The sequence below is a fragment of the Nilaparvata lugens genome, chromosome X, assembly GCF_014356525.2.
Source record: "Nilaparvata lugens isolate BPH chromosome X, ASM1435652v1, whole genome shotgun sequence".
Lineage (NCBI taxonomy): Eukaryota > Metazoa > Arthropoda > Insecta > Hemiptera > Delphacidae > Nilaparvata > Nilaparvata lugens.
This window is the reverse complement of record NC_052518.1, coordinates 43,721,297-43,741,227: the sequence shown is the minus strand read 5'-3', so window position 1 is coordinate 43,741,227 and position 19,931 is coordinate 43,721,297. Positions and strand designations below refer to the sequence as shown.

Genomic DNA, 19,931 nt, shown 5'->3' with positions numbered 1-19,931 from the left:
TGAGTAAAGAAATCATGAATATACTAAAGTTCTTGGTCCCTGAAATAGCTGTATCAAAGATCTATGGAAAACAAACAAGAGTAGAGGAAATGCTCCAGTGTTAGTAAAATTCAATTCGATGCCGATGAAAATTCTTGTACTAAGAGAAAAGGTAAAACTTCAAGGGACAAGTCAATTCAAAAATGTTCAAATCAAGGAGGATTACTCTCAAGAAACTAAAGCTGTAAGGAAAGAACTATTCGCGCATCTGATAAAGTTGAAAAGCGAGGGAAAAAGAGTTTCCATGACCAAAGATAAGCTGAAAATCAACGGAAAATTGTATTCACTTGAAGACCTGAATAAACAAGAGGTCAAGACAGCTAAGCGGGCTAGAAGTGAGGAGTCGTCTCCAAGGATACTAGAAGAGGAAAACAAGCAATTCCATGGAAAGCAAACTGGAAAGAAAGGGAGAAAAGCGGAAGGGAATAGAAGCATAGAGAGTTACCTCACCAAACCCAGCGAGGCGCATGATGAAGGGAGAAAAGTGAGTGAACAGAGACCCTCAACTCAAGGAAAAAACTTTGTTGAGAAACCGGTGGAAAACAAGGAGGAAAGTCGAAAGACCGAAAAAGATACCACATAGCAGATACAGAGGAAAAATAGGACCGAATCTATTCAGAAATACGAAAGGAACAGCTCAAATAAAAAATATAAAGTTATACACATTGGCACATACAACGCGAGGTCAGCTCTAGGGGAAGAGAAAATTATGGAGCTTGAACAAGCAATGAATGAAATTGAATGGGATGTGTTAGGCTTAGCAGAGATCAGAAGAAGCTATGAAGAAATAGGGGAGCGAAATAGTGGTCATGTATTCTGTCACTCAGCAGCCACAAGAGGAAATAGAGGAGTTGGCTTCTTTGTCAACAAAAATATTATTAAAGGCATTACTGAGTTTAAACCTGTTTCGGATAGAATTGCATACATCAAAATATCAATTGGAAACAACAAGCTCATGATTATACAAGTTCACGCACCCACATCTGACAGTACCGAAGAAGAAATAAACATTTTTTATGAGTCAATAGAAGAGGCAATAATCCAGAAGCAAACAGGAGAAAGACTTATCCTCATGGGAGATTTTAATGCACAGGTAGCAAGAAATAGTAATGGGGAAGCTAGCATCGGAAACGAGAGAGGGGAGATGATGTTGGACTTTGCTCAGAGTAAGAATCTTATAGTAGTGAACACGCTCTTTAGTGGGAACATAGAAGAGAAATGGACGTGGAAATCCCCATCTGGAGGTCTGTATGAGCTCGACTATTTCATGGTGGAGCAGAATAATAGCCCTGTCCGAAACCTAAGAGTGATTGAAACATTCAAATACAACTCCGACCACAGATTGCTGATGAGTGAACTAAAATTACATAGGAGAAGGTTCTTTATTAAACAGAAAATCACAAGATTGGATCAGACATGTTATGAGAGATATGTTGAAAATTTAACTGAAGAGATTAGAAAACAAAACATATCCCAAAATAGAAGTATTGAGGAATTATATAACTGTATCATACAATCTATTAGAATAGCTTCCAACAAATCTAAAAGAGCGCAGTATAGAGAAAGAAGAAGCAAAAGAATCTCATCTGAAACAATGGAATTGATTGAGGAACGTGAGAGGTTGAACAGGATTGTATCAAAGACAGAAGAGGTAAAGGAAGAGCACATAAATCTTAGAAAACAAATAAGAAGAAGAATCACGAGAGAGATAAAGGATTTTGAAGAGGATGTAATAAATTCAGTCATGTTGACGACTGGGTCAACTAAAAAGATAAATCAAGAACTGAGTACTACAAAAACAAAATGGATCGCTAAATTAAATACTGATGATGGCATCACAACGGCAAGAAATCAAATCATAGATCACGTCTCAGAGTTCTATAAAGAATTATATAAGAGGGACACCACACATGAAATCCAACAAGTGATTGAAAATCAACAAACAAACGGCAGTGATTCTGAAGATTTGAAGATAATAGAGGCAGAAATAATAAATGCTATAAAAAGCCAAAAGAAAGGAAAAGCACCTGGCAAGGACGGAATAACAAGCGAATCATTGATAATAGGAATAGAAAAACTCCTGCAACCCCTTAAATTGTTATTCAACAAAATCCTGCGCAAAAAATCAATACCTTCAGCATGGAGAAAAAATAAAGTAATTATATTGTTCAAAAAAGGATCAAGACTGGATATAAAAAACTATAGACCAATCACTCTCCCCTCAGTAATTTATAAGCTATTCGCTTCAATAATAAAGAACAGATTGTTGAATAAAATATACAAAAACCACCCCACCGAGCAAGCAGGATTCAGACCAGGATACTCCACAACTGACCATCTTCAAACTGCAAATCAGATCATAGAGAAAGCCATCGAATACAACATACCACTCTACCTAGGTCTTGTGGATTTCCACAAGGCGTTTGATAGTCTCAATCACAGCAGGATGTGGGATGCCCTAGAGGAATCTGGCATTGACATAAACTACATAGAAGTAATCAAGAGTTTATATGAAAATACAGTAATCTATGTAGAGCTGGAGAGATGAGGAAAAGACATAAGAATCGAAAAAGGACTGAAGCAAGGCTGCCCACTCTCTCCACTCATCTTCAATTCCTGCTTAGAGTACATATTCCGCAGATTAAACTGGGAGGAAAAGGGACTCCGAATCAATGGAAGAAAACTGTCAAATCTAAGATTTGCGGATGATGTAATGTTGGTGTCAGAGAGCGCTGAGGAAATGAAGGGAATGCTCATGGAACTGATTGACGCTAGTGAAGTGATGGGCTTACACCTAAACGCTCAGAAAACGAGGTTAATGACAAATTACAAAAAAACTAGGATTGAAGTAAACTGTGGCAACATTGATTATGTGGAGGATTACGAATATTTAGGCCAAATATTGTCTTTCACAAACAGAGCATCCAAAAAAGTCAAGCACAGGATTGATAAGTCATGGAAGAAGTATTGGTCATTGAGAAGAATATTTAAGGGCGACTATTCCAACACCCTTAAAGCCAAAGCATTGACCATGTGCATATATCCTGCGATATTATATGGAGCGCAAACATGGGCACTCACCGAGTACTTGGACAAGAAACTAGAAACTACTCAAACAAAAATGCTATGTAGTATTCTTCGTATTCGTCTGAACCAATGCACAAGAAACACCGTAATACTAGGAAGAATGCGTGTAAAGTATCTTCAGAAAGAGGCTCACGTATTGAAGTGGAAATGGGCAGGCCACGTCGCGAGAATAGATAAAGACCGCTGGACCAGAATTTGCACTGATTGGGTGCCACAAGACAGGACCAGGAGCAGAGGACGGCCACCAATTTGATGGAGGGACGAGCTGTGCCAGAGAGTAGGAGATGCTTGGGCAACCACTGCATGAGACAGGCAACTTTGGAGTAAAATAGTGGAAAAGTTATAAATTATTATAGCAATCTAGAAGAAGCCAGACAATGATTACGAGACAAATTTAAATACAAATTGTAAATCTGTAAATATTCGAAAATTTTTGCCAACCACAATTACCTCATAAAGAGAGGCTTTTGTTCAATTAATGAATGTAAATAAAGCTTTTATTATTATTATTATTATTATAGTTGAAGCTTAAATATAGTATGGGTACAATTATTGATCAGGTCACAATAAGTGAGTTATTGCATAAATTTCAATGTGAGAATTAACAAGTTGCAAGATGTCACAGTGAAAGCAAAAGAAAGGGCACAATCAGATTATCAAAAATGTATGTACAGAGTTGGTCAGAATTATGGGAACAGCATAATGTTTCTTTAGCTTTCTAACTGAAAGTTATTTTCCAATTAGAATATGATCCCCAATGAAATAGTTGAAATTGTCATTGTAAAAGAAAAATTTATCTGTTTCCATGATTTTTAAGAAATCTGTTCCAGTGTATTCCTACTTTAGGGCTATATTCCTCTGTAGGCCTATATTTCTAATGAATATTTCATTATTTAATAACTAATAATGTATATGTTTGTATTGATACTCCAACCACGTTGGTATAAAACTAGAAAAAATGAAGAATATAATAACATCTTCGAATGTAACATTTATGGGAAAAACCCAGGACTCTCTATCCTTTGGGGGTATTCCTTCCCCCCCCCTCATACATCTTGGTTTTGTCCCCCCCCCCTAGCAGTTTGGTGAAATGGCGCCACTGAGCCTTTGCACAGCATTAAGATGTAGACTGCAACAGAGTATTAGTCTTACTTAACTTGCTAAGTAATTGAAACTACAATTTCTATAAGTTGTTTAACACACCTGTTTAATTAAGTAGAACTCGTCTGACTTTTGAATGGGGTAATTCCTTCACCAATTCTTCAAGAACTGGGGACTGAACTATTTGATGTTTTTCAGACCACTCATTCATTCCTGGGACATTGTTGATCATTGTTGACCACTCATTCGTTCCTGGGACATTTTTGATCATTGTTGACCACTCATTTGTTCATTAGCTCGACATTCGAAAAGCTTCTTATATAATTTTACTATTCACATTTGATATTTTGAATTCATTATTCATTTGTATTTTGAAATTTTCTGCTCCTTAAAACTTGCCGCCCCCAAAATCTGCCACCCTGGGCGGCTGCCTGGTCCGCCCACCCCTGGGGCCGGGCCTGCCCAGGAGTATTGATGATTGGACACACACACTTCTCCAGTCACACTAACATAAAAATAGAATATTCCCAAGAAGGTACAGTCTGTGCCAAAATCCAAACCAGTTTACTCCCTAACCATTTTACCAGCTAAACTGACATAAACAACAAGAGGTGATAGCAACAACCAGAGACTGTTTTCCAGGTAGAGAAATTAGTCACGGACTTGACCCCCGCCAAAACAAGACACTTCTTTTTCAGCACAAGCACAACAAAAGCAGCCACCGCCAAAACAAGACTGATTTTCAGTGCTAGGATGGATGTGTCTGACTTTGACGGTGGTGTTTACTGACATCTCCCCCAAAAAACACTTACTTTTCTTGCCTCATAATAAGCTGTACTAGCACAAGTAGGACAAAACTTAATTTTTATTGTAGTTTTAAATTAAATTGAACAATTTTAAAAATGTTTTCTGTTTGGTTTCGTGTTTGGAAGTTAATTGCAGATCAGCCTCTGATCAGGAGGCTGATGAAGCTCCTCTTCAGGAGTGAAATGCATTCCTCAATACTTCAACAAAGTAAGTGTTTTTCAAATATTTACAAGTAACACAGTGTCTGAACCACAACAAAGTTTAAATTAGGGTTCAAAGCAGTCTTGGCCGAATGCTTGTTATTTTTACCAGAATTGTATGTACTATTTATCTATTATCTATTTAGTAGTTCTACTCACACAATATTTGAAGTAGCAATACTAAGAGACAAAGCAATTCATTCAATCAAAAATATGACAAGAATAATAATTTCTACTGATTAGGAATCTGTGCTGTAAAAAAGGGGAGGATTAAAAGGTTTTCCAACTATGGTTATCCATGTAGTAGGAGACTCTCCAATCCCTGAGAGCATAAAAAAGGTGCAGGAAAAGTGAAGAGGCTTAGGTATTATAGGATAGGATGGGAAAAACGCTAGGAACAAGTACTAGGATATTTTGAAAGACCAAGGGCTGGTTTCTGAGCTCGGGATTTAGCTCGGAGACTAGACTTTAGTTCTAGACTTTAACCGGCTTTAAACTCTGGAGTTTAGAGATCACATTAGACTCTGGACTCTGGAGTTTATAATTTCTCTTTTCAAGACCAGGACTTTGTTCTCGTCTCTTTCCGAGTCAAAGTTTTATAAAAAATTGTCAACTCCAGAACTTGAGACAGTTCTAAACTTATATGAGCAAACACATTTCAGTTATTGTTTTGGAGCCTACATGAGTAGCCTATAACTCATGCTGGCATGTAATACCTAAATTATTTGGATTAATTCATCTGTAATTCATAATTTATAGTTTGCAATTTTATTTTGGAATGAAATTATTGTCTAAAAACTTACATTATTTTGGACTGTGAATTGCCTTTGAATTCTATCATCCAATTTTGAGTGACATTTGTAAATTTTGTAACATAACAACTATAATATAAGAATAAATAAAATTGTTCGAAACAAATATGTTTAATCAACTCAATAATCATCCTTTTAATCTAAGATTACTGACAATGAACAAAATTAGAATAACATAAAATGAAATGTTTATTTATTTTCAAAAAATAGGGTTTGCTTTGAAATAGCAATATGCTATTGTATTATTATTATTATAATGATATAAATATAAGTAACATTCTGCGTCCTGGAGGTATTGGTATTGGTTGGATATTGGCGATGTAGCACAGGGAAATTATTAATTGTCACTGCAAAAAGTAATTGAGGTGCCCCACGGTGTAAGCCTCAGAAAATCTGACCGGACACAAATGTCTCCCAGGCGAATGGGCCAAAACAGCCCTTGTAAGGGCTCCAACAGCTATCTCAAAATTATAATGACAATACTCTGCTTGAAATTAGGCATAATAATCCAAGAGTTGCTCAGCTAAACATTGAAGGAATTTCTAGATCAAAGGCTAAAATATGTGGAGAGATGATGAGGGACCTCAAAATAGATGTAATACTCCTTCAAGAGACACATGTTGCTACAAATGCTGAGAGCAGGCTAAAAATCCCAGGGTATTCTTTGATTAATTTTCTTCTTCATGACAAGCATGGTCTTGCCACATATATTACCCAGGACAAGGCCATGCTATGTACATCTGTGGATGGAAACTGTCATTCCATTGGGATAAAATATGGACACACAACAATTTTTAATGTCTACAAGCCTCCCTCAGAAAGGTGGAGCACTTTCAATTACCAGCTGCAGAACACCCATGTATATATGCAGGAGATTTCAATTCACACAGTCCACTATGAGGGTACAGCCATGTCAATGCTGATGGAGCAGAGCTAGAGCAGTGGATGGAGGGAGCTGGCTGCTTCCTGGTCTTTGATGCAAAACAGAGCCCTACTTTCCATTCTGCACGCTGGAGAACAACATCATCACCAGATCTCTGTTTTGTGAAATGCTCTAAGAATGGTAGGCCACTGATGACTGAGAGAACAATAGAATCCTGCTTTCCAAGAACCCAGCATAGTGTCGCAGTCATTGAACTTGGATTGGTGCTGCCATCTATCCAAAATCGAGAAATGCCAAGATGGAATCTGCGTAGAGCAGACTGGGCCCATTTCACAGAAGTGATAGAAAAGACTGTTAGCAGAATCCCAGTGTCTATTGAGAATTATGATAGATTCACCAAACTGATTTATGTGGCAGCTGAAAGATCTATGCCAAGAGGTCATAGGAAGAGTTACATTCCCTGCTGGAGTAAGGAGTGTAGTGACCTCCTCAAAGAATACAGGAATTCACATAGTGATGAAACTGCCAACCAGCTGATGCAAAAACTGGACGAGGAGAGATGCAGCAGATGGGTGGCTGCAATGGAGAGCATGGATTTTACTCATTCCAGTAGAAAATCATGGAATCTTCTTAGAAGACTGGGAGCAGTGAAAGTGAGCACAACCCATGCAACGGTCTCACCTGATGTAATAGCTGACACCATATGTGAGGTTAGCAATATCAATGTACCACACAGAGACTCACTGCATATGAAGCGACATCTGAGAAGAGAATTGTGCATAGATGTACTGAAAGATCTGGCTTTGTGAGTCCAGTGAACCATAGTGAGGTGTTAGCTGCAATCAAAAACATCAAGCTGGGTAGAGCTGCTGGAGTTGATGGCATCCTTCCTGAATTCAAAAGGAACCTGGGACCCAAGGCCATACACTGGCTAACTAACTTCTTCACAATTTTTATGGAGCAATCCAGAACACCAGTGGTATGGAAGAGAGCAAAAGTTGTTGCCATTCTGAAGCCAGGAAAGGAGCCTAGTGACCCAAAGAGCTACAGACCAATATCACTCCTATCTGTCACCTATAAGCTTTTTGAGCATGTCCTGCTGTCCAGGATTATTGGAAGAGTAGAAGAGTGTCTTCCACAGGAACAGGCAGGATTTAGGGAAGGCCGTAGCTGTGAAGAACAAGTGCTGTCCATCACGGACATTGAAATGTAGAGCAACTGTCAACCTCATATGATCCCTGCTATTGAATAGAATGCTGAGGGTGGTATGGAAATCTCTGTGAGGAGAATACAGAATGGACTACCTCAGGGCTCCGTGCCATCCCCGATGCTCTTTAATGTGTATACCACCGATCTCCCTACCACAGGAGCACAGAAATTTGTGTATGCAGATGATATTGGCTTGGTGGCACAAGATTCCTCATTTGAGGTATTGGAAACTACGCTCAACAGAGATCTGGAAAATTTGGCAGAATACTTCAAGGCATGGCACCTGAAACCCAACCCAACCGAAACAGTCACAACAGCTTTTCATCTCAGTAATCGGGATGCAGGGAGAAGGCTAAATATTGTTTTCTGTAGAGAGAGACTGACACATCAGGAAGCTTCTCGATACCTAGGTGTGCGACTTGATAGGTCTCTAACATACCGCCATCACTTGGAGGGTGTAAGAGACAAGTTGAAGACCAGAAACAATATTATAAGCAAACTGGCTGGAACAACCTGGGGTTGCAATGTGGGAACACTGCGAACATCCAGTCTTGCCTTGGTGTACAGTGTGGCTGAATACTGCTCACCTGTGTGGGCACATAGTGCACATGTGGGAAAGATCGATGTGCAGCTAAATGAATCCATGAGAAAAATCAGTGGCACAATAAGACCAACAGAGACCAACTGGCTACCTGTGCTTTGTAATGTCCTGCCACCAGACCTCCACAGATTGAATAAGACAAGACAACTTGTTAACAGGGTTGTCTCAAGGAATGAGTTGCCAATAGCTAAGGAGCTAAATAATGCACCAGTAAGACAGCTACAATCTAGGAGGTATCTGAGATTAGATGATCAGAATGGTCAGGATATTAAAACAGTTTGGAAGGCAAGGTGGTCCTCCTCATCAGTAAAGAATAAACACCTAATTGAGGATCCAAATGTACAGGTGCCAGGGACACTGCTTTGCCGCCGGCAGTGGTGCTGTTTGAACAGGTTCCGGACATCTACTGGAAGATGCGCCCAGTCTCTTGCCTTATGGGGCTTTACACCTGACCCATACTGTGAATGTGGCGAGATACAGACAATGGAGCACTTGGTTTCGAACTGCCCTTTGTTCCCATGTGAGGGAGGATTGCAGGAGGTGCATGCAGCAAGTGATATGGGGCTTAAATGGATGGAAGGAGTATTACAGAGAATTGACATTCGAGGCAGACCCATAGAGGCCATTCCAAAATATGCAGTAATACTGCATATAGCATACTTCCTTCAATGTAATTTTTGTTTTGTGAATTTTTTTTTTATAATTATGACAAGTCACTTCTGACGCTTCCTCATGCTGGCCCATAAAGCATAAGCTTATATATATATATATTATTATTATTATTATTATTATTATTGCAAACTTTTCGTTAGATTTCAATAATAATAATCAATTTATTTGTTCACAGTAATCATACAAATAGAGTTGAGCCAACAAAAATAGTAAAAAATACACTCTACATAACAATATATAAACAACAATATAAAACAATTTTGATGGTAAAGGTTATAATACAACATTTCCTATGAGAATTAAGTAGAATCTGATCATTTTCAAACAAGATTACCTATCATTTGTCTTATTTCTAATGCTTTAACCACATAAATGAGAACTGTTTATTTTCTCCTCCGTCAAATTCGACAGTATTACCATCAGGGGTGCCCACAAGGGGGGGGGGCATGGCGCAATTTGCACCATCAACATTTTTGGGGGGGCACGATTTTTTTTTACATTTTATGTCAACATTTTGAATCATGGCTAAAAAATCAAGGTATTAAATAGAGATATCCTAATGTAGTTTATTTTAATACTTTTTCCCACCTCTATAATGTTATATTTTGCAAAGTGTAACTCAATATAAAGCATGAAAAATACAATTGATAATATGTTGTATGCAGGAATTTTAGTAATTTTAAGCCTATGAGTTTGAAGGAATTTTCTCAAAAGCACAATGATAAGTTGAATTGTAATGTACATTTTAATCTAATAATTATTTTAATCTCGAATGCGTTTCATGATGATATTAATGTCTCTGAAATGTAAATGAAATTATAAACAACATCGCTAACTCTAGTGAATATGACAGAAGAAAAAACTTCTTTTGTCAAAAATTTGTGAAAAATATTAAATGAAGCCAATTCCAATCTTTCAAATTTACACCCTATTTACCACACATTAATCAAGTAATTATTGTAATGCTTCAATACTTTTTTCTGTTTGTATAATAGTCCAGTCAAATGGTCGTTTTTCAGGAAACAGCCCTAAAGAATTTTTATCGACGGTTCTATTTGTATTTTGGGGCGCTGAATTCTAATCTGAAATTTTCTGACACGCCAGAGGGCGGCTTAACCCCTAAAACTACCAAAAAAACCCAAAATTTTGGACTTTTTTCAAGTTTTTCATTTAATCTTGAGAACCTTTAACTTTTCGAGAAAAAGCATTCTCTAAAACATTAATGATAATAAAATTTCTAATAAATTGAGTGTTCATGCAGGACTCAACGATTTTCGATTTTGGAGCTAAAAGTTTTCAAAAAAGGGGTATTTTTAAGGAGTTTTCAAAATTATGCAAACCTACCACTTCTACCCTATACAACTAGGATTTTTTCTAGTAATGATAGAAAGCCACACATCACGTGAATTAACAATATTAATTCTGAACAGAATTCCTGAGGTACCTATTTTTGATTATAGTAGGGGTGGGAGGGGGGAATACACCCAAAAATAGAAAATCATGTCCTACAGCCAAAATTCAAATTTTCATTATAATACCTTTTCATGGCCATCCTAACAAAAAATAAACATATTTCGGCTGAAATCACCTTACGAGGGTTATGTTCTATGAGCATCACTCGTTAGATTTCAGTAATTCCTAGTGGGGGGCACACATAAGGATACATCCATGATCAAAACTTTAAACACTTATAACTTTTAACTGAATGATCAGATCTCCTCGTACTACAGCTCGTCCATATCAGCTCGTCAAGGCGGTTGAAAATCATGTATCATCTCACTAAGATTTGTTAAAAACATAGGAAATTCCTCCTTTAGTGTATTTTAGACCATATTTCAATTCATAGAAAGATGACCGATTTCTAAATTCAAAACTGTGTGTCTCGGTAACTCAAAATGATACTTGGTCTTGATTTGAAGAAAAGAATCTCCTCTTTTATGTGAGGTGAATGATTTTTGTAAAAATATAATCGTGAAGTAAGATATGTTTGATACAAAAAATCAAGAAATTTTCGATATTTTTCGCATTTTCACAGTCTGGACAGTTTTTCGATATAAACAGTGATGCAAGATCAATTTAAGGCAACTCCGCTAATAGGGCATGACATTTTCTCTCATTTAAGACCAATAGCAAGTATCTATAATGTATTGTACTCATTTTAGAGACTCTTTAATAACTGTAAAATCGCAAGAAAAATGAGAAAATAAAGATCATCATTCAATTGGCTGTAACTTTTGAACAGTATTGAAAACAGAAGTATAATTCATGGGAGTGAAAAGAGGAGAAAATTCATCAAAACCTCGACTACTTTTTGGATTTTTTATATGAAGTGTTCCACAAGATACGCAACGTTGCATATGCGAGACTGTGAAAATGGAGGAAGTATCACAAATCTCTCGCACATTCAAAGTTGTGTATCTTGTGGAACACTTCAGATAAAAAATCCAAAGAGTAGTCCTGCGCGACCAGTCAATTCATTGAAAATTTTATAATCTTTAATATTATATAGAGAATGCTTTTTCTCGATAAATTCAAGGTTCTCGAGATTAAATGGAAAACTTAAAAAAAGTTCAAAATTTTGGGGGTGAAGTCGCCCTCTGGCTTGTCAGCAAATTTCAGATTAGAATTTAGCGCCCCAAAATACAGATAGAACCATCGAAAAAATTCTTTCGGGGCTGTTTCCTGAAAAACGATCATTTGACTTTCACTAGACTATAAGTTGCTATCCTATTATATTAAGCGAGCAATTTCTGTATATCTGTTTATATTTTTCTATTTTTATGTCTGGCTATCTGGTTATTTATGTTCAACGGATCTCGGAAACGGCTCTAACGATTTTCACGAAATTCGGAATATAGTAGGTTTATGATATAAAAATTCGATTGCACTAGGTCCCGTCCCTAAAGTAAGTAGTCCTTGCTCCCCTGAAAACTTCCGTCCTATCAGCATAGTTTGCACTATTTCTAAGGCGCTTGAGAGGGTGGTACATGAGCAGACGACATCATACCTGAATTCATTCAATTTCTTTGATCAAAATCAGTCTGGCTATCGCCCATCGCATAGTACATCTACAGCTCTTTTGAAAATAACAGATGACATTCGTAATGCCATGGACAACCGTAAGTTCTCTCTCCTTGTCACATTTGATTTCACTAAAGCTTTTGATAACGTTTGCCATTCAATTCTGCTACATAAACTTGCAAATCAATGTAATTTTTCTAGTTCATGTCTCTGCTGGTTTGAATCCTACCTAAACAATAGGTATCAACGTGTGAGAGGAGCTGATGGCAAGACTTCAGAGTGGTTACCTGTTGTAGCAGGCGTTCCTCAGGGAACAATACTTGGTCCCCTCCTCTTCTCTATTTATATGAATAATCTCCCTCGAATTTTTCATGACATATCATACCATATTTATGCTGATGACCTTGTGTGTTACAATCACTTTCCTTCCGACAGTGCTGCTGACTCTATTGCCGCGATGAATGTTAACATTCAGAATTTGATTGTTTGGGCTAATGCGCACTGCTTGAGACTCAATGCAAATAAATGCAAAAGCATAATTATCGCTTATGGTCGGTTGTATAACCAAATAGATTTTAATACACTTTACACTTCCTCGAGTAATGCTGGCCAATCATGCTCTGCACTTTGAAAGTTGTGTGAAAGTCTTGGGCATACAGCTTGATAAAAACATGAATTGGTCGAATCAGATTGGTGAACTGACAAAGCGAGTGTTTGCCACTATGCATCAATTGAAACGGTTGAAAAATTTCCTTCCAACCCACCTTCGTGTTTCACTAGTACAGAGCTTGGTAATTCCCATCATTGATTACTGCAGCATCGTTTATAACGACATTACTGAGGAGCTGAATTTGAAATTACAACGATCGCTCAACTACGCAATTCGGTTTATTTTTGATGCGAGAAGAGATGACCACATCACTCCATATTACAGGAGGTTAAATTGGATGAAGTTGAAGGAGAGGAGACAATACTTCATGTTGAGTCTTGTTTATCAGCTGATTGTCAAGGGGAGAGGTCCTCAGTATTTGAAGGAAAGATTCACACTCCTGGCTCATATTCACAGCAGGAACACGAGACAGCATGAATACTTCCTTCAAATACCTCGTCACCGCACAGTTATGTATAATAACTCGTTTACGGTCACGGCCTCAAGACTTTGGAACGATCTGCCCAATGATGTTATTTTTGCGGCAACCTTGGGTACGTTCAGGTCCAGGCTTGTTGCTCTGTTGAATGGGAATACATAGATATGTTTTTAGCCACAATCTTTTTGTAGATTTTATTGGAAATTTGCAATAATCGTTGTACAGTAACAATATATTTTGCTTGTTTTGCTGGAGTATTGGAGCGTTTGATTGACACCTACTAATACCTGTAAATCATAATATCCAATGGCATTTTATTTTCGTTTATTGTATGTATTATTATGCATCTTACATTCTTTGTTAATTTTTTTTTTAGAGTTATATGGAATTATTATCTATGTATTATCATATCTCTTATTATTATGAGAATGTAATAGAATAATTTATGTTATGTAGCTGTGTTATCATTTAAGAATTTGTAATTTTTTTTTTGTAAGAATTTGTAAAACTGTAATTTTGTAACCATGTTACCATAGGCGACAAGCCTAGTAACAATTGTAAAATAAAATCTATCTATCTATCTATCTATCCCTGAGAAAACTCCCTGAAGGACATGGAAAGGATAATTATTCATCCTTGAAAAAACAGATGATGATTTCGTCGTCTGTCGATAACAGAAGATGCGTGTGCCTGTTTGGGAGATCAGCTGTGTAATCAATTAGCTTATAGTATCTCGCGAGAAATCTAGAAATTTCAATTGACTTGATCAAAATACAGTAATCTGATTTATTGACACGAGATGGTATATATCATAATATTCAAAGTTAATAATTATTTTACTACAGTTCTAAGTGATTAGTTAATGTTATTTTGTTATTCAATTTGGTATGTAAACAATCTAAATTAGAACTTTTATGTTTTCGAATATTTGGACTGAAAATTTCACTTGAATTCAAGTGTATGAAACATAATCTACTTTTTGGAATATTAAATATTGCAACTATATATTTTATAGTGTATAAATCAAAATGCGGGGAAGAAATAGTTTTGGGCTGTGCCTGTTAGTCCTTTCCCAATCATTTCAAAGAATTGAGTTCTGTTTATAAATGAATGAATAACGAGCAAAGCTCGGTGCCCCGATATTTGGTATTAATAGATAGAATTTACAAAATGTATTTGTTCAGATTATATCCTTATTCCAAAAACCAAACCATTTAAAGATACATTTTGTTCGACTTGTGTTATTTACTCCTGTAATGTTTAAAAGTAAATACTACCAACAACACAACATCAGTGACAACCTGTTCCAATTTATGATTAATATCGGGGCACCAAGCTCCGCTCTGGAGTACCTACAAAACTACAAAATCATATAAAAATTATTACAAAAGAAGAAATTATAATAAATATTCATAGTTCATACAGAAAGGTTCTATCTAATCACAGTGGATTGAGATTAATTCGCAGAGGAATGCAAAAATTTCTCTCACAAAAACATGTTAAATTTTAATCCTGATTAATTTCACGTGAACCAAATCACAGTAGACCATCTAAAAAAGATAGCTTATCTGATTGGTTCTACTGGAATCAATCAGGATTAAAATTTAACCGGCTTTTGTACAACTGCCACTAAGTACCTGATCAAATCAGGTACAAAAGTTCAACAGCTGAGTCATAATTTTGTCTCAGTCCCACACACATGCACTCGCTCACTCACTTCCATCATCACAAGACGACGAAATTATCAGCTTGTTTTTCCAAGGATGAATAAATTCTTTAAATGTCCTTCAGCGAGTTTCCCTAGGGATGAGAACTAGTGCAATCGAATTTTTATATTATAAACCTACTATTTTCTGAATTTCGTAAGAATCGTTAGAGCCGTTTTCGAGATCCGGCGAAATACAAACATATAAACATCTAAACAGAAATTGCTCGTTTAATAGTATAGGATTTAGAATACCCAAACTTGCCGACATTATATATTGTATGAATAAAATCGTTCCAAATTTGTATGAATGTTCACCGAAATTGTTATGCAATATTCTTTTGCAATAAAAGAATATCAATGATATTATTATTCAACTTTTTATAAGTAACCTTTACATTTAAAAAGCAAAGTCTCCCTTACTTATCTCTTAATATCCTATTGAAATATTTGTCATGTAGTTTTTCCTGATGTAATGTAGTACTTTCTAGTCCTCCCGAACAAGAACGGGTGCACTGCTAGTCTCAAAAATAATATCAAAAAGATACTTTATTTCTATTTGAAAAGAGATAAGAAACGATGGTATAAATTTTTATAATATTATGAAAACAGAAAGAATTTGCCCACAAGAGCAAAGGTGAATAATGTCCTTTGGAAGATTAGAATGTAAGATGTGAATTTTATTGTCATACAATGAGCACTGACTAATGTTAAGAACTAAAGGGTTGGGAATTGGGATACTTTGGGGGGGGCATTACACTTGGATTGGGGGGGCATTACACTTGGATTGGGGGGGGCATGCGCCATTGCCCTTGGGGGGGCTGGGCACCCCTGATTACCATTATATCTGTTCTCACTATTTACTATATTACGACAATATATCTCCAAAAATTGAATTCTACATCCTCTATACATAGGGCAGCGCAATAAAAAATTCTAGAGTTTCTAATTCTCCGTAATTACAGATAGGGCAGTTTCTAGTTAGTAGAGTTAATCCAGACTCCTCTATTCTCAAACAGGCATACTCCCTTGTCTGATGCTAGTTGCAACTGGGTTAGAATTCTAGTCTTTGCAAATCTTATATTCATCCTAAGCTGCTCTCCTAGATTTAAAAGAGGATTTATTTTTCTATAAAGGGAACAGGTTGCTGAAAAATTTCATTAATAAACACAAATTACCTAAACAAAAATTAAAAACGAATTTCTATTCATCAGCTGTCTACCATTGCCAAAATAACAACAATAAAGATTGTGAATTCTCCTCAAGTTTACTGCCTTTAGTCCTGGATTCAAAATAGGTCTAGGACTTGATAGACCCCGGAGTTTAGAAGATAAATCCGTGACTCAGAAAGACGATTTAGACCCGAGCGCTTATGTTAGTCCTGGACTCTGTAAGTCCAAAACTTATAGATCCCCAGCTCGGAAACTGGCCCTAAAGGATTACAGATTACAGAAGTATTGTTTATGAATAAATAAACATACTGTAGTGTCAATCATTTGTACAAATGCGATAGTCTTGAAAAGCAATGACTGCAAATATTTTCTTTTTTTTTCAAGTAAAAATTTGTAATATTCATAAATAATTTGGGATACCATCACGAACTGCGATTATCAATACACTTGAAATTTTTGAACGACTTGAATAACTTCAATAAATTAACGACTAGCAGTATATTTTTCACTACTTACAGGCTTAAAATCTACTCATTTTTGGCAACGAGAATAATAATAATAATATTGAGTGACCAGGCTGGCTCAAGTCTTACAGGTTACAGGTCGCAACTGATCAATTTCAGGGTTTCTGACTTGACCTAATGATTGCTTTTTCGACAACCCAATGTCAATCACTGCCAACCTGATGATGGCTACCCAGTCGAAAGATCTCGTTGAAATTGAGTAACTTTTTAACCCAAAAGTTTTGAAAAATAGACTGCTAGTTGTTAATTTATAAAAAATATCAAGTGGATAAGTATTACTTCAGCTAAAATACTGTGTTGCAAGGGACAAAGAAAAAACATCATTGGAGCAGGATATTGTTAATTTCTTTTATTGGTTATCTTTTTATTGAGTCTTGAGTATGGATAAGTTGAAAGGGTGTTAGAAGCGGGGCTTTATTGTCAATTACTAGGTTATCACTTGAATTGTTGATTGTTTCAGAATGAGGGATGTGTTGGGACCATCATCGGAAAGATTGCTGAAAACTCTGTGCATGAGGAATTCGATATGGGTGAGCTTGAATGCGAGCCTCATTATGCGCACATTTGATCGCAGAAACAATTTTCCATTGGTCGATGAATGTCTTCTTGCGCTCGGATTTTGTAAGTAAACCTCCTATTCATTATTTATAAAAGTTCATAACTGCCAAAGAGTAGAAAGAATAGAGCTGTATTTCATTCTAGTACCACTAGTGGCGAGGTACTTCTAAAAAAAAGCCTTGAATCTACTAAAAAATTTTCCATCATTATTAAAGCACCTAGTTGACTAATAAGCTATTCTATTTTGACTTGAATGGATAAGAATATAGTTTCATAAAACCCCATTGGTTTAGCCTTCTATATTTGTCAAGAGTTAAGTAATTTGACAACACGACTAGGTTTTTAAAAATTGAAACTTTAATTCACACTACAACTACAAAATAAACCGAATTGAAGAATTTCGGAAGTGCTCTCGTCAAGTGATTGAGTAGAACTGACTATAATCTATCAATTGATACATAAAGAAAACAATGCACAGTCAGCTATATGCTTTAATAATAGTGCTGTGTACTACTACTACTATAGATATTCAACTCCTCCACCCCTAGACTGAAGACCTCAGCGATCAGAATTTTGTGTTTGGAGACAAGACCCAAGATGTTGGGGCTTGCGAATTCGTTTCTACATTAACATTGTTTCTACAATTCAATTCAAAATTTATTTATGTTGCACATCAATACAAAAATTATGACAAAAAATAATTGTTTGTTTACATAATTTACCTTATGTATAACTAGTAGTTCTGTGAACAGTAGACCTCGCGCTCAATAAGTTACATTGACCTGTTGTGATGTTTTCTCAAAAATTAATGAATAATTTCTTAATTTAAAATGTGTAGAAAAATCCTAAATAAACAGAGCTTTCTGTCCTATCGTACCACGACGTCTCGTCCTGGAATGTGAGTGTGAGCGCTGTTATCAGGTCTGGCTGCCATCGATACGCCAATCCAATCAACCCATCAGAGAACATTCTGTATTGTCGTGTTGGCGAAAAATCGGTGTGTTGAAATTAACAAAATAAACTACCATAATGCTGATTTCCTACAATCTTCATTTCTTGATTTTTTTGATTTTAAAAATCAATTTCTTTTCATTAATATTTGTTGCAATTTTAATCATCAGATTAAAAAAGAGAAATGTAAAAAAAATGTTTTCTATCAATAACTACAAACTCCAAACTAGAATCTGTGATAAGTTTTTTTAATTTAAAAATTATTAGTGTGTGATGAACTATGTGTTTTGAATTGTAAATTGAAGAATTTTGAAGTGATATATAACCTAACTACATTTGGACTGTTGTATAAATTAGAATTGGAACCGTTTTGGGCGATTTAGCCTGTGGTACTTTTCTGTACGTTGTGTAATTCTGAATGATTGAATAAATAAATAAAATCATGGCCTCAGCTTATGTAATGACAACGTTAGTAGACACTGTCTACTAATGTTGATAGAAAGATACATTTTCAAGATGTTCAATGTTTTTATAGTCCACTAGACAGCTGATTTATGATGAATAATAATTCTATAGTCTGACTTTTACAGTAATATTGGTGTTCGAAGGAAACTCCTTTTCCTTTTGTATTATCCTTAAAATGCAAAATTTTAAAAAACCTTATGTATACGTCGACGCGAAATTCAAAAAGCCTGTCAAAATCTATTGCTGCGTTTCGCTGTAAAAGCGCAACATATAAACATTTAAACATGTTGACTTGAATCTTAGACCTCACTTTGCTCGGTCAATTACAGAAGTTCATTTGATAAATAAAAGGAAATAACCATCAACTAAAAAATAATAGAAAAGTGCAGAATAAAATGCGCACCCCTAGGCATAAGCCCAAGTGAGGTGTGCTACTCAAAATGAATATTTTAAATGGTACTAAGAGGTTTAGGACCGCCCGCCCTAACAAATTCACCAGAATTTTATCGGATAACAATGAAAAAGATATACCTGCATAATATGTTACGGACTAACGAACTATTTAAACAAATGACAAATGTGACACTAGAATAATATATTTAAGATGGACAGTACAAAAAGACTTGGAGTAAACTATCCCACAATTTTCAAGAATGTTTCACTGAGTGTAAAAAGATAAACTTTCAAGCTTTTTAGAAACAAAGAAAGCTGTTGCAAATTTTTCAATTTAGGTGAAATCAAATTGTACAATCTTGGAGCATTGAAGGAGTAAGAAATTTGAAAAGCAGTCAAATTTGATTGAGGTGCGTGAACTAGCAAACGTCTAAAATCATACCTAACATCCCTAATAGGTTTGTTACTTGTACTTCTTATGAAGTAAAGCTCCAATACTTTATACACATAAAAATTTCTAATTGGCAGTACCTTGAGGCGAACAAAAAGAGGCTATGAGTGTTCAGTTCTTTGCTTTCTGGTTATTAATGTAATGGATGATTTTTGAAATATAATTATCGGATATAATGTTGAGACATAATTA

At 35.9% G+C, this 19,931-nt stretch overlaps 1 protein-coding gene across 2 annotated transcripts in view; it reads left to right on the top strand.

The window, feature by feature from the left end:
• LOC111054883 overlaps positions 1-19,931 on the top strand; it is a 184,759-nt gene that overhangs the window by 123,222 nt on the left and 41,606 nt on the right. For both annotated transcript variants that reach the window (XM_039441392.1, XM_039441391.1), the window contains exon 4: positions 17,382-17,542. In XM_039441392.1, coding sequence (XP_039297326.1) covers positions 17,382-17,542 — 161 coding nt within the window. The remainder of the gene's footprint in view (positions 1-17,381; positions 17,543-19,931) is intronic.